This window comes from Calypte anna, chromosome 1, assembly GCF_003957555.1.
Source record: "Calypte anna isolate BGI_N300 chromosome 1, bCalAnn1_v1.p, whole genome shotgun sequence".
In the NCBI taxonomy this organism is placed as follows: domain Eukaryota; kingdom Metazoa; phylum Chordata; class Aves; order Apodiformes; family Trochilidae; genus Calypte; species Calypte anna.
In genome coordinates, this window is record NC_044244.1 from 139,547,694 (window position 1) to 139,563,783 (window position 16,090).

Below are 16,090 nucleotides of genomic sequence, written 5' to 3' on the forward strand. Positions count from 1 at the left end.
TCTTCTTCTGATGAGCGGCAAACCTATAGCCCCAAGTAAACAGCCAGCTTTCAGAAATATCTGAACCATGCAAAGCCATCAAAGAGCTAGTGCTTGACTTAGTTCTAGTCATTCTGCCTTAAAATGCTTGGAACAACACTATTTTTCATTTTATGAAAAGCTTCATTATACCCATATTACCAAACTCTGGAGTGATGTTTTCTCTTCTGCACTCTCTAGTGTGCCATAAACCACGGGGCACTTCTTTCCAAAATACCTCTGTATGAAAAGGAGCTAATAGTTTTGATGGTGTGGTTTGGGGTTTTTTTTCAAGACTGTTCCTGGCTATAACAAAGTCTCTAGTCTCTTACAAAGGCTTCTTGTCAAGAAAGAATCTTGAATTAAATTAATTCATAAACAGAGCAGTTTGAAATCTGGTTTTTAAACCATTGAGCTGTTTTGCATTAGATTTGGGTTTAATGCTTGTGATGTTATGAGCCTGTTTTCAGAGTTGATTGAAGTGATTAACTTTTCTCTTTTTGTGTAGTAAAAAACGTAAAAAAAATAAATGGCTGACTATACCATACAATATCTCAAAATAACTTTTTAGTGTATCATTTACTGAAATAATTCATAAGAGCAGCTACCAGCTACTGTTCTAGATCCACCATATTGTCCATTTTTGTTGGTGTTCTGAATCCAAGCAAAAATGAGAAACACGACTAGGGCTGAAAGAAGAACAGTTTTTTCAAACTTAACACATACAGATTGTCAAGTGTCATTACACTTTTCAGGACATGATGCAAAAAGCTATCTAGAAACTCAGCTAGTGGGAAATACCTATTCATAATGTAAAATAGCACCTTTCGTGGAGCATCACTTACTAAAAGACATCTTTCCTCCATCAACAGCTCACTAAGAAACTCATCATCCCATCACAAACAAGACCAAAGGACTCATGGTTGGATTACTGTAACTCACTGCTTCTCTCCTTGGATGTAAAACAAATTGTAAGACTCCAGATGACACAAAACCAGGGCTGCCTGGCTACTGCAAGCTTTAGGCTTGTATTAGCACTCCAGTCTCTCCATTTGATTTTGATCTCATCCTGCCAGCTAAAGGTCTTGGTGCCAATCTCAAAGCAATGAATGGGCTGAGCCTCTCTAACAGAAAAAGACTAAATTTTATTTTATAAAGAGCTAAGAAAGGCAGTGCTCTGAACCATGCAGTCCAAATCAGAAGGCATGAAACCTGCACGTAAGGTACTCTTAGCCAAAGATGGGAAATCACAAAGCAAGCTTCTCCAGGGGGATGGATAAAACCCAGCTCTTGTCACATTTAGAATGGGTTGCAAAGTTTTGTAACTGGATAAAAGTTTCTCACTACCACCTGAGTGACCTTCATAACAGCTGTTTCCTCAAGAGCAGTTGCCCATACATATCCTATTCTCTAAGCACTAAGTTTAAGGCAGTTTATTTTTTCTGGACTTACAATATGAAGTTGGTGGATGGCTACAGTGGAACTCCTAATGAGTTGTCTAAATGGCTGAGTTCATACTAACTTCCAGATTTTCCCTCAGGATGCAGGAAGAAAATCATGACAACACAGTCAAAGACAGTATCATGACACAGGCTTCATTTTTTTCAAGAAAACCCACTGGAACTATGATCAGAGCCATGTGAAAACCCAGAACACACTGATTAATAATATGCCTAGCTCCTGCTAAGTGGGCTGAATATTGATTGTTTGGAAATGACAACACTAAGAAAAGAAAGTCATTTTTTACTGCAAGGAAAGGAAAATGGGATTATGTTTTCTAGGTTTTGTGTGTCATTCCCTTGACTTCCATTGGAACAATATGGAGCCATTTTACCAAGTTATGGGACTGCTCCTCCTTGCATCCTCATTCAGGAATGCTGCCTCATTTCTATGCTCAGCTGCAGGAGCTAAAATATTCAGCAAGACCTTGTGCATCTCTGTATACAGTGTACAACTGAAAACTGGGATATTATAAATACAAATTTAGAAGAATCTCAGCAGCTGACTAAGAAAAAAATTATGAAATTTTGTGTCTTCATACAATGTAGCATGTAAAACGTAACAAGAGGGAACAACTTGCAATGTCTACCTTCAGTATATTTCTTGTAATACCTCTCAGTTTTCTACTGTCTCTCTAGGAACACAGCAATTGACTGCTAGAACTTCATACTTAACAACCTAAAGCTTGGCTTTTGGTGTCTTTAACAGGCTAAATAGTAGGGGTGAACTCTGACTTAGCCATCTAAAGGCTAAGCTGCCTGTATAAGCAATGGTATCTCTATCCCACCTATCTCAGATAGGATGATTCACCATCCAAACACATGCCACGGTGGACTGCACAAGGTTAATATCTTTACTTTTGGGGTAGCTAAATCAGAGAAAAACCAAAAAAGTGATTGTCTGCAGCATCTCTCAAACCACAAAGTCTGCAATCTTGCCCTGGTGGAGGACAACTTCCTGGGCCACCTGCCCATTGCAGCTTTGTTAAGTGGAATATAGCAATAGCAAAGCCTGCACCCCTGGACATTTGCTTGTCACAAAATCCCTGCCCAGGATCCTATCCCTCCCTCCTATCCCCAGGAAAAGAGGAGTCATCTTTCAGCCCAGTGCCTCTGGCTCTGGTTTCAGTCCCACTGTTGCTGCATGTGCTTAAGCAGCAATCCTCCTGGCTGAATAGTGCAGCCACTGCCCTTCCACTGTGTCTGCAAAAGTAGGGTTACCTCATCCTCACAGCCTTGACTCTATCAACCCTGAAGCATTAGCATGAAATAAAAAGTCAGCTTGTCATTGCTCATTTTCTGACTCAAACAGAAATTTTCCATACTATGGAAAGATTTCTCACACTAATTTCAGCCTGAAACAAAATTTTTTTCTTCATTAGTTTTGTTGTTTCAAAACACACTTCTCACACCTACTAGTACAACCCAAATATTTATGAGTGAAGAGTCTTAGAAATAACATAAGAGAGTAATTATTAAAAAAATCCACATTGGATTAATTTTTTGGTTAGCAGCTGCTCAGTGCTGACAGATATGTTTCCTACAGTTATCAGGATATTAGTGATGGGAAGATGCACCAGCCAGGATATTCCTGTTCGGCAGTGCTTTAGCCAGAGCATCCTGCCCTGGCAGCTCTGATTTCACATATCAAAAGTGATATGTGGCTTGAGGTGGCTGGAGAAAAATTGGGAAATGTGTCTGGGAAGGTGCTGAAGGATGAGCCAACAATAAGCCAACAGCCAAAACTCTCTTCTTAAATGAGGCTCGTGCTCATTCTCACTGATTGAATCTGCTCAATGCTGCACCTAAAAATTTCAAAGTGAGCTGCAAAAGTGAGTTTTGCTAATATTTCTTTATATTTTAATACTTTAATATTCTTAAACATACTAAGGAGGAAGTTGTATTGTGAGAATGTTATTATATATTAATTAACAAAAAGTCAAATAGTAGCAGTAATACATTACCTTTAAATAAGCACCTTTTGATTTACAACAGGCAAACATTTCTTGGGTCAAAATGAGGTTACATATAAATGAAATCTACTTTTTTGATTTGCCTTTTATTTTACAGACTTTAAAATTTTCAGCTATGAAAAATTACAGATGCTTACAGCTCTCTTTTTCAGAACTTATTGGAAAGCTTATCAACACTAAAATTCAAGCAAGGATAACAAGAAAAAAAACATTTCTAAATAGACACATGACAAAATTGGAATCTGCCTTATCCTACCTGTGTAAAGAAAAAAAAAAGCTTCTAATAAACTGTGTTCATTAAAAGAAAAAAAAAAATATATAAAGGAGACAAAGTAACCACTTATGCTTTTGAATGTTCATAGTAGGTGGGTAATATTTGCTTGATTACAAGCAACCTTTGCTTTAATTTGGACAACACAACATCACTTTTTACACCCATTTTCCTTTCACAAGTGGTAAACTAAATCAGGACCCTCATCCTCAACTCTTCCTAAATATGAAGCTCACTTGAATAGGGAAAGCTGGGCCCTTAATAAGATGCACAGGCTGCCCATGCAAACATTAGTTTCCCACTGGGGAGAAATGCATGCTGCACACATTGGTGTGAACACACAAAAACTAAGAGCATTCTCAGGCTGATGTCCTGAGATGCAAACTGCCTTAAAACACATCCCAGACACACGATGCTCAGTCCCAGTCAGCTGCAATACACAAGTGTTATCGGATACTTTTCGTGTCATGTATCAGCTGACCTTTTGTTGAAGAAGTAATGACATTGCTGCTTTTCCTATTGTAAGAAAAAGTAATGGAAAATCTTTCTGAGGAGTTAATTTAAAACAGTACTCACTGCTATCCGCAGTATGGAAGCTTTCACAGAGGTCCATTTGTCCTGTCTGCGATCTATGACAAGAATAAATCCAATTCCAGCATCTCGTAAACTAAGTTTGGAGGAGGAAAGAAGAAAAGAAGAGCAAGTTTACTTAAAAATACAAATTAAAACTTCGCTGGTTCTCTCACTCAAAAAAATAGTTAAAAACCCCAACCAAACAAAAAATAAGTATCTTGAGTTCTTTGTGCAGAATCTTCATCTAAGCATCTTAAATAAAGATATACTATATACCATTGGAAAGAGGCAGCAGTTCCAAATATGGTCCACAGAGCTTCAAACCACATTCAAATAATGAATTCTTCTTTGTCACAAAAGACAGTTCATATGTTTCTTGTACAGAGATTATTTCAAGAGGAAAATAACCCCCTCTGATTCTTCATTGTTGTGTTGCTGACATAATTGCTTCTTCATGCTGCTGTCAGCATAATTTCAGGATCAAACCAAAAACTGTTTTCCTTTTGCATCTGCTTTTCACCTTCTGTTTGAATTGTCTTCTTATTCATGGATATTTAAAATTCCTTAAAACTCAGGTCCTTCACATCATTCCAGGACACTGCTCCGCACATCTGAAATCCTCACATGCCTCCAGGTTGCAAACTTGTTCCCAGGTGCATTTTTACACTCAGTGAAACAAAAAATCCCTACAGCCTTTAAAGATCCCAAATCAGAGAGGAGAAAAATGAGATCAGATGCACTTCTCTGGAATGGAAACATCTGTGAGAGAGATCCTGCTCCAACCCTTGCATATGGGTGACCTTTCTGTTTTGCCTGTGCTCAGCTGCTTGTGCTACTGAGTCCCTGTGAAGGGATCTGCTCCTGTTTTGTAATTCCCCATCTAAGCCAATTGTGCAATGCCAGCAGCAGCCCTTGCCAGCCAATCACAATCAAAATGAAAACGACAGGCAAATACAAGGCAGAAGGGCTTGGATTTATTATTTTCCCATATACTGGGTCGTTTTTAATATATGTGCTGCTTTTCCAGTCCAGATAGCAATTTACTGCAAGGTCTACTGCCTGCACTGTGTGACATTTAGAAATCATGTACACCAATTTGTTATCATCATGCCTTAAAAGACAATATAAAAAATCAACACAGCAGAATGTCAGGATCTCTTATTCCAGACTGCTGAATCATGAAAACACCAGCTTTGCTTTACAAGATTATCATTACAAGTATATTTACAAGATTACTATATGACTAAAATTATTATTAGCAGTATAATAATAAGATGATGCTGAGAAGGATGAGGAACACAGGTGCCTAGCTATGTCATTTTTAGCTATTCTTCAAATTTAAACCTGACTCAGAGACTAGTCCCTCTCTTTTACAAACTGTATTATCTCTCAAATTAACAGATGAAATATTTAGGGGGGAACATGAATACTGATAAAAAATGCAAAGGAACACTTGCTTTCTTTCAAAAGAAGCTAAGAAGTCATTTTTACATGGAAGACTCTTAGAAATGACCCCTCACTGCCCACATTCAGAGCATGTTACTTAACTCTTGCCTCTGGGTTAGCACAACACTGACAAACAACATTAGAGGACTTGCCTTGTAAGCCTGCAAAACCCTTGCAAATGTGGCTTTATATTAGCAACATGCTTCCCATTACAGTAAATTTCCATGATTTTTTAAAGCTTCCCCTCTTCCTTCTCCTTCTGTATTTGAAGGGCAAAAGGAAGAGAGAGATCCATATTGTTCCCCATTTCAGGTTCCCACTATTTTAAGTTTTATTGAGTGAGCAGAATAAAATGCCAATTACAAGCATGTTCTATGATAATGAGGCAGCAAAACAAACTCCTTGGGTCATACAGCCTAAATGTGGATGAATGGAGTGAAAAAGGTAGTACAACTGTTCCCACAGCAGTTCAGGTGGATTCTGAAGGGTATTAAGACTCTTTAGGGGTTATTTCCCCTGCTCAGTGTAAGTCCCTGGTAGCCCCAAAATTTCTGCATACTTCTTCAGTGGAAGCACAACCTCAGATCCCAGAGAGTACCTAAATGCAATATCTGTATCACATTTCAGGGAATTACTGAAATGTCTGTGTAAGAGGAATAAAATTAAAGCTTCTGACTGAGCATCAATCAGCTTTCTTTCCAGGAGCACAGGGAAAGACAGGATCAGCTGGGATCCTGGAGAAAATCTAGATGGCAGCTCCATACAGTTAATCATCTGCCTCAACACCTGGCAATGAGCAAAGCTTAATATCATTCTTCTAGAAGAAAAGACAAGACTTACTTAAGCAGAAGAGTTGACAAAGGAAAGCACATCTCTAAGTAGCCCAATAGATGTCTTTAGCTAGCTGCCTTTTTCCATTGGATAAAAATAGAGGGATCAAACATGTTGGCTGGCTACAAGGTTCAGAATGCAGCTCCCTTCCAGGCTCAGAAATAAAAGCCAGGATTCCTCACTGCTGCTAGAGGAGATGCAGTGGCAAAGTCTTGAGCACCTGACTTCAAACCGTTAACACTCCATTAATATAGACTACTTAAAAAAAAAATAAAATTAAATGCTTGGTTCTGAACCAATCACAGGTGGAAAAATACTTGCTATATTGACAAGTCTCATTGCGAAAGGCTGGCTGTGGAGTCTGGAATCCAGCTCCAGCAAGTCATGGGCAGGAAACAACAAACCCAACTAAGACATTGTGTACAACAAAGCTGAGAACATTATGAAGACAACAAAGTCATGTATTCAATAAAAGTAAATATTGGAAACAGGTTTGTGTGCCAGCACATCCTTGCTCTCCTGACCTCTCTTTCCTGTCACACACACCTGCATGCACACTTACAAGACAGCTCTCCCCCCCACCCCCCCCTCTTTTAGGGCATGAGATGAAGGGTAGCAAGAAAGAATTAAATGTTCCTTTGGCTCCTGATTTAAGTATAAGCACCAGCTATCCCTTCTTCCCTCAGCAATGTTTATTACATTCTAAGCAAATACTGATTTCCTCTACCACTTTCTTCATAATTTGCCCAAGAGTTAAGCATTTGGTCTTCTGCTCTGTGTCTCATCAGAAGCATGTTCTGACGGACGTGGTCTGTCCTGCTCATCAATCTTTACTCGCTGCCTTCTCCCAGTTGCATTGTACTTTATTGGCTTAATCCAAGTCTTCTCACTTCTCTGTATCACTCTCCAATAAAATTGTCACCCCCACTGTGTTTGTCTCTCATTCATCCCCTCAGCCACTCTGGTTCCTTGCTGCCTTGTCCCAAGAACAGCTCAAAAGGACTTGGAGCTTTATTTTTTTTTATTATTTTATACTGCCTGGACAAATGACCAGATTTGTTCTCACCACAGCCCTTCCTGAATATCACAAACCTCTCATCCTTCAGCCTGAGTCTCCCTTACCCTACATCCCATTCAGTCTCTCAGTGTCTTCCCTCAGGTGGACACTTCTCTTGGCTGTGGTCCTGCCTGTTGAGTCAGGCTCAGACAGTTTGCATCCCCTGCCTAGTTCTCAACAGGCAGCACTACCACACCACAAGTATTCCTGCTCTCAGCCCTGGCTCTAGAGCAGCTCATTTGGCAACCACAGAGAAGCCCCAGCTCAGTCCCAGGATGAAGGGGAACATTTTTTACTTGAGTAGCTACCGAACATCTGTGACCTGGGATTTAGGCTGATATTTCTCAAGGTATTTCCTTGACACAAAGACCATCATTCTTGTTAAGCGTCAAGTCTGAGTCCTTGACCAAAGGATGGAGCCACTTGAACTTCTCAAACAAAATCCTATTTCAAAATTTGAACAGCACAATGGATTTGTTCACTGTATTTTTGGGAATAACTCCCCCCTTTGGGTCAAACTTTAAACCAAAAACTCAGGTGAGACCACATGAAGGGAAAGAAAATTTGGTAGAGTTGTAAACAACTAGAAACAGTAGAGAAGCATAGCAGAAGCACCTGCCTATTAAGGCTTCTTGACATTTCCCTTACAACCTCTGTTTTCTCTAATGCATTAACTTGTATCCGCTGTACTTTCTGAACCATAATTTATATAAGCTTGTAATTCATATTTAGTGTTTCCTTCCTTTGTTTCCCTCCTAACAAAAAACTCCAAACCAAAACAAAAAACCCCCACCATCATGAGATAAGCTCTGTTCTTCTGTTTATTCACCAGCACAAAGAACAGAACGTATTTAGCAAGGCAGAGAAACCATTCCTGCTCAGGAAATATGCCTGGCAAACTCACAAAGGCCCGGTCAAAGAAAGGTAGAAAGGAGGGGAAGGCAAGCAGGGGCCACAGAGGACAGGGGAAAACATAGCAGAAGGTAGAGAGGCCCTGCCCTACATCTTGGGGAGCCAGTGTAGCACATTTGGAGAAGGTGAGAGCAAGGCTGAAGTACCTGCCCAACAAGCACCAAGTTCTCCCTGTAGACACAGGGAGGTGAATTTTCCACCTAGTGACTCCTCAGCTTTAGATTACGGGGATATCTCTCTCTAGTTCCCAAGACTTACGAGGTCATGCACCTGGGAGACAAGGTGGGAAAGTTTACAGTACATAGGACTCAAGAAAGAAAGTTCCCCCTGGGGAGTGTGGAAGCAGTTACATCTGCAGTTACAGCAGTCATCATCTGAAAGATCTTTGCATTTCTCCAAGGTATGGGTGATGACAATTGCTACACAAGTAAGTTCCCATTGCTTCTACACTGCTGTATGAAAGCATTACTCTGCCACAAACAAAACAAAACAAATCTTCAGGTTCATCACAGAGACTTCATTGAAATTCTGTGCAGCATTTTAGGTTAAACAACTCCAGTTTAACAGAATTGAATTTCAGTCTTAAAGACTTATTTTATTGGTTGGCTTAAACTACACTAAGAATTGTTCCTTACCTTGATTACTTCTGCCTGTACATACAAACAGCTGAACAGCTATTTTGACAGCAGGACTTCATCAGTATTCAGTGAAGAATTACTGCATTAAGCAGAGCACCAAAGCATTGTCTGCAGCAATCTGCATCATAAGCAGCCAAAGCTGTCTTCACATCCCTGGTAACAAATGCTTTTAAAGTTTATTCACCCTCTGTAGCTCATCACTGATCATGAACTGCACATCAGCAGTATGCACACACAGCTTGAAGAGATGAGGGATCTCAGGGTACTCACAAATCTTGATCTTTTTTTGGCATGCAACACGTAGGCCTGTTTAGGAAGGACTATGGAACTGGCTGCCCACCCATCATGGGCCACACTACTGTACTACAAAAGAATAAACATCAGAGACACAGTGACAGGCTGGGAATCTAAGGATTGGTAATGCCCATCCCGTCCCTGCCATAAAGGTAGAATTGTACAGAAAAAGGTGGAGCTCAAACAGGTTCAGCATATACAAGGAGACAGCCCAGTAGCCTAAGCAGATGGGTAATGAATACTCTGAACACCAAGCAGTCTCATCATGCCCCCAGTGATAAAAACGTTTCCAGCAGCTATCATGCTTTGAAGTCAGATCTTAGCCTATATTCAGTCATCAGCAAACAAGCTAGGGCAATCAAAAACAGCATTCTCTTTTACTTTGCTTAGGAAAAGGCTATTGGATATCAGATGCTAACTAGGTTATTTTTATTGAAGCTATTTAGGTTATTTTTTCCCACGAGAAACTTTGGATTTCCAGAGGCATTTCAACAGATTTAGTGTGAGCCACTTCAAAGACAATTTCTCCATCTGTCCTGCCACTGCTAGGAATGACTTTCTGGGGTGTGAGGGGGAGACACAAACTCTCTCTTAATCAAAAGTGTCTCACACACTAAATAAAATGAAACTACTAAGGCTATAGCAATGAATAAAAGCAGAGAAAAGCCATCTCCTCAGTGGCTGTTTACATGCTTTCAAAGACAGCCAGATTATATGGTAATAAACATGGTATTAATCATATTAACAAATCAAGATAGAAATCTCCAGTACAGCAGCTGTGAAAGAGAATAATTCAGCTAAGCCCTATGACACTTCATGTTACCAGCTTTATGCTGGCTTCCCAGTAAGGAAAAGGGCATAGAGCCTTGCCCCACATCTCCCCACCTTGCATCTCTTAGGTAGGATAACAAAGACTTTGACTTGATCACTCATTAGGTAAGTCCTGGAAAGTGCATTTTTAACTAGTGTAGCAGAACTTAATGGTTTATGATTTGACAAAGAAATAAAGCTGAAGTTCAACTGTAACATTAAACAAAACCCAAATTCAGACACTAAGCAGTAGACTTACAAAAGTTTAATATTCTAAACATTCTTGCCTGTTTACTATATGCTACTTTGTTCGAAAATGAGTCAATTTATCCACATAATTCCAAAACTAATCCAACAGCTAGGCATTTTTAAAAAGAAAGAGGTATATTTGACAAATTCCCCTCATTTTCAAAGGTGTTTTACTTATTAATTTTAAAATGGCTTTGTAACTGATTGATCTTTAAGTATTTTAATTTTTTGACAGCTCCTTTCTCAATATCCAAAGTGAGATTAAGGACTTGTTAATGTTGGAAACCAGAGCCACTAGGGAGAAGAAAGTGGTCTTGATATTTCTTGAGTAAATGATAGAACTAAGAGGATATATCACACTGCAAAGCTTCAGTTTGAAAGCTTCAGATATTACAGGGTTTTAGAGATCATAATACACAGCCTCACTGTAGAAGGTGCTTGATTAAGTCATTTTAGAGATAACAGGAACTGAAAAAGAACTATAAAACATGAGTTCTGTATTAGACAATGAACTTTCTAGTTTCAATTGCTAAGTGACCCTGTAGGTTTTACCACAGTATCTGAGCTGATATCTAATACCTCTTTGTAATGCTATTACTGCTTCAGTTGTTATGTGCTTTCTAGAAACTTGCACTTAAATTAGTACCTAAAAGCATTCAGCTGAATAATAGCCTGAAAAATAAAAAGGTGATAATCCTTTTAACACCAGTCTTACAAATTATATTCTAAATTTGCAATGTAAATGTACAAATCATAACAAGATTATAGAACAAAGCCAAGCTGGAAGTGTTCTGAAAGCAGGACAGTAATACCTGCCCACTAACCATACTTGCTGTAACTTGGCAAACTTTTCTATTTCTAGATATTTTTCTATTTTTATGACAGAAAATTTGAGGTTTGCATTGGTATTGAGACATTGAGATATAATTTAACAACCTGCCATGAAAGTTGGCTAGACAGAAATTTCTGCCACAACTGTATATGCATGACTGAGATCAAAGAATATTGCACACATCTGAGAACAGAGTTGTCCCTAGCAAGTGTAACATTTATGAACATCCAGACAAAGCTCTTTGGGTACCTAGCAAACCTCCTGAGCCCCTAAAGCAAATTGCCATGACATTTGGGCTCCAATTTAAACTCTGTGCCTGATATCTCAGTTTGGATTCCCGCAAGAATCATTTTCACTTGAGTTGTGTAACCAGTCTATCAAAGATCAGCTCTTATTCCAGCAAGATTTATGTGAAAAAAGAGAAATTATGAGTGAGCTCCACTTCTGGCACATGGAATTGCATATGGGACAAAAATGGGAATGCGGTGATTAACCACTTCTGCATAATTTTATATGCAAACAGTGATAGATCTGTTGTCTTGGATTTTTGTAAACTGTATTTCTGCTTCATCTGAAAACACTGAAGAAGGCAGCTAATGCAGGAAGTGCAGTTGGGAGGACATCTCTGTTCTGTCTGATCTCCTTGGAAAATGATCCACAAAGCACTGACCCAAGGCTCACCACAAGTTTCCTGAGGTGTTGAATTTAAAGACAGTGCCTGATGGAACAGAAGCCACTGCACTGCATCTTTATGTCTCCGTATCCAAATAACAGAATGTTAGGAGCTGGAAGGGACCTCTAGAGACTACCTAGTCCAGTCCCCTGTGAACCCCACAGTAGGTTCACTGAGAGCAGGTTGCACAGGATGGCATCAAGGCAGCTTTTGACTCTACCACCTCTCTAGGCAGCCTGTTTCAGTGCTCTGCCACCCTCAAAGAACAGAAGTTCCTGCTCACCTTTGGATGGAAGTTCTATGTTCAAGTTTATACCATTCTGTCACTGGACACTACTGAAAAAAGTCAGGCCCCACCCCCCTGATGCGCACCCTTTAAGTATTTATAAGCATTTGATAAGCTCTCCCTCTTCTCCAGACTAAAAAGACCCAAATCACTAAGTTTTTCCTTGACAGAGAGATGTTCTTGTGCCCCAATAATCTTCATAGCCCTTTGCTGTAGCCTCTCCAGAAGATCCCCATCCTTCTTAAACCAGGCAGCCCAAACCTGGACACAGTACTCAAGATGCAGCCTCACCATGGCAGAGCAGGGAAGGAGGATAACCTCTCTGTGATCTGCTTCCAACATTCTTCCTAAAGCACCTCGAGGCCACAGGGGCACATCGCTGGCTCACGGTCACCCTGTTGTCCACCAGGACTTCAGGTCTCTTTCCACAGAGCTGCTTTCCAACAAGTCAGCCCCTAACCTGGATGGTGCATGGGGTTATTCTATTATATACTAGAATATACTATATTCTAGTATATACTAGGTGCAGTGCCCTACACTTGTCCTCGTTGACTTTTATAAGGTTTCTCTCTGCCTAATTCTCCAGCCTCTCTAGGTCACACTGGAGATCAGGCATGAAACCTGCCATGTACTGTGTTTAACTAGTGGGTACTTGTACTAGTACTAGTGAGTACTTGTGCTTCAACAAAAGGCTATTGATCTAGAAGAATTCGTTATTTTTGGTTACTGGGCCCTCTCATGGTCAGATGAATGAACTTTGACTGTGGAAGGAAAAACCTACCCAACTCAAATTAAGGTTGACCACTGTTCATGAAGAAATATAGGAAAGAGAAGGAATCCCAGGAAAATAAATTTAAAATGAGACAGAGTTGGAAGACGGTTGCTATACAAGTGCAGCCTCTAGTGGTCTGTCCAAAAGCACTGCTTGCCAAGTAAAAATTATTAAATGTAAAGCTCCTGGCTTTATAAAAAGCCTTTCACCTAAATCACTATAAATATAACAATGTGTATACTATTCTTCCATCTTTTTCATTCTACACTGGAATTCCATGAATAGATGGATTTTAAAATGTACATTCCAAATAAAGCATTTGACTTCTCATTTTGGTTTTGATAGTTAATGTCTTCCCTTCAGAGAAACAAATAAAGCTGCATGGAGATGAATAAAATCTGAGCCTTTCTGTTGGAGCTGAACCTGTTTCATCATTAGAGAAGGTTCAGATAAGAAATTTGATGGGTTTGCCCTCCTCCACTGTGCACTTTTTTCCTTTCTTCTCCACGTTCCAGTCAACCGTCCCTAAATCTTTCCCAGCACAGCACTTCTCTCTTCCCATTCCTATTATGCTTGCTTTTGCTCTCAGCTGTTATTGGTTCAGGCCTTAGGTATGTCTGAAAACACCCATACTGTATGTCAATTTTCTTAGGACCAGGAACAAATCAGATACGCAAAATTGTATTTTAGGATCTCACAGCAAGCAGGGAAAGTAGAATTCAGGTTAATGTTGCATTGTGAGGTGGTATAAACAAAAAACATGGCAGATTAAATGGTTATAATTTGCTCATGAGGCAGAAGAGCTGAGCAGAATCACACAGCCTGGAAAAACAACACCATAGAATCATAGAATGGTTTGGGTTGGAAGGGACCTTAAAGATCATCCAGATCCAACCCCCCTGCATGGGCAGGGACACCTCCCACTGGACCAGATGGCTGAAGACACCATCCAAGCTGGCCTTGAACACTTCCAAAGAAGGGGAAACCACATCTTCCCTAGGCAACCTGTGCCAGTGTCACAACACACTTAAATTAAATAATTTCTTCCTGATGTCTCTCCTAAATCTCCCCTCTTCAAGTTTGAAACCATTTCCTCTTGTCCTCTCACTACACACCCATATATAAAGCCCTACCCCAGCTTTCCTGTAGGACCCCTTCAGATATTGGAAAGCTGCTCTAATGTCACCTCAGAGCCTCCTCTCCTCAGGACTGAACAACTTCCTCAGCCCATTTTCATAGGGGAGCTGCTCTAGCCTGATGATCAGTTTTGCAGCTCTAAAATGAAAATGCTGTTTGAAACTTTATAACCATAGGCAGTAGCGCTACATGTGAGGCTGTGTCAATGTGCCAGTAACAGGAGATCTTAAAGGTCAGACAAACAAGAGACAAAATAATAAAAGCAACTTCAAAGATCTTGGTCTGAGGGGCTGATAATAATTTAAAACTTGGAAAGTCCCATCCAAACTTCACAATGACTGCAGCCCCCAAAGTCAGGCTTGGTTACATGGGGACCTACACCTGATCTGACAATCCTTTATCACCACAGGACTGTGGCAGCAGCAGTTTAGCAGATCTGCCTACAAAGAGCCCATAAGGAAGATGGACTAATTTTGGATACGTACTGCTCATGAAGCAAGTGGCAACTCACTGATGACCAGGAGAGGTGCCCTCAAGCCTTGGTCCAAAGGCAACCAAGGGTCTTTATCCTGCACAGCAGGAGGTCCCTTGAAATGGTGAGATACAGATTCAAGCCTATTTACTTAAGGCATTTTAACACTGCTTGTGTTCCTTAGGCACAATAAACAGCATCAGTAAACACTTAAACTAATTTATATAGCAAGCACAGTCACATTTATCTTTTCCTACCTGCTCAGCTTCAGAGATATTGCCATCAGTATCTTCCTTCACTGGCCCCTATAGCACTTCATCTCCTATCTTACTCTAGGCCCCCAGATCAGGCTCACTCTCACTTTGAAGCCAATTTCTCCTTCAAATAAACACATATGATAGGAGTACAGTAATGCTGGCTATATTCCATCAGATATGCTGACATTCTTTCTGCTCCAAAAAGCTTCTGCTATTAGGGGGAAGCTGAGGGAATGTAGCCAGTGTTATAAATAAAAACTAAAGCGTCCAGGCATCATCATCTGCCTGGGCCTGGACATCTGCTTGTACCACATGCGCTGATTTCCTTTCCCTGGTATCCATCAGTCTTTTTTTGTGGTAACTTAGCAAGCTTTACCCCACCAAGAAATCCTGCAGGCTAAAATCAGAACAGCTTTGATGAGCTTCTGAAGGTAACAGAAATAATCATTAACAAAGATAATTTTGTAAAAAATTATTAAAAAAAGATAAAATTCAAGGATAATAAAATGGCTTAACAGATCCTCTTCTAGTGTGCAAAAAAACCTAAAATAAGTTGTTTGTTTTTTTTAAAGAACAGTTTTAATTTTTAAAATGGAAAATACAACTATTGATGGCTGGAGTAGGCCATGGGGTCTTGGACATTTAAGGATAAAGTTATTAAAAAAGGCAAAAGGCTCCATGTTGTTTAACCTTAAGTAAATATAAGCAACAGAAAGCTACGTGACCCTCACTCTAGAAATAGTAAGTCAGACTCAATAAAGCATTTTTTACACCTATTCAGAACTACTGCGCTGGAATGGTGCAACAACCATTAATACCACTGCACAAAGTGATGGTAGAGCCTTATCTCTGGAATGCTGCATGTTCTGTTTTAGAAAGGTGAGTTTACACCTAAATAGGGTGTGTTAAGTACTCTGAATTTATGACTGGACAAATGAAAACTCCTGGGTGAGGTCCAGCAGATTAAATTTACCACCAGACTGTGTGTGCTATGCATACAGAGCCAAATCCTCTGACCTCTGAAGGTGTATGGTGGGATTTAAGGACAAGGAAGACTTTACCTGTGCAGGGCTGAATTTTCACCAGGTGA

General features: G+C 39.9%; 1 protein-coding gene across 2 annotated transcripts in view; it reads right to left on the bottom strand.

Annotated features, from left to right (window-relative positions):
- The window catches only part of MCF2L (MCF.2 cell line derived transforming sequence like), a 99,632-nt gene that overhangs the window by 34,660 nt on the left and 48,882 nt on the right, over nucleotides 1-16,090 (bottom strand). The window contains exons 1-2 of one of the 2 annotated variants that reach the window (XM_030468290.1): nucleotides 4,611-5,155; nucleotides 4,338-4,428 (exon numbers count right to left, since the gene is read on the bottom strand). In XM_030468290.1, the coding sequence (XP_030324150.1) occupies nucleotides 4,338-4,428; nucleotides 4,611-4,663 (144 nt within the window). In that variant the 5' untranslated portion in view covers nucleotides 4,664-5,155. Of the gene's footprint in view, nucleotides 1-4,337; nucleotides 4,429-4,610; nucleotides 5,156-16,090 lie in introns of those variants that run through there. The other variant, XM_030468267.1, reaches the window with a different exon arrangement.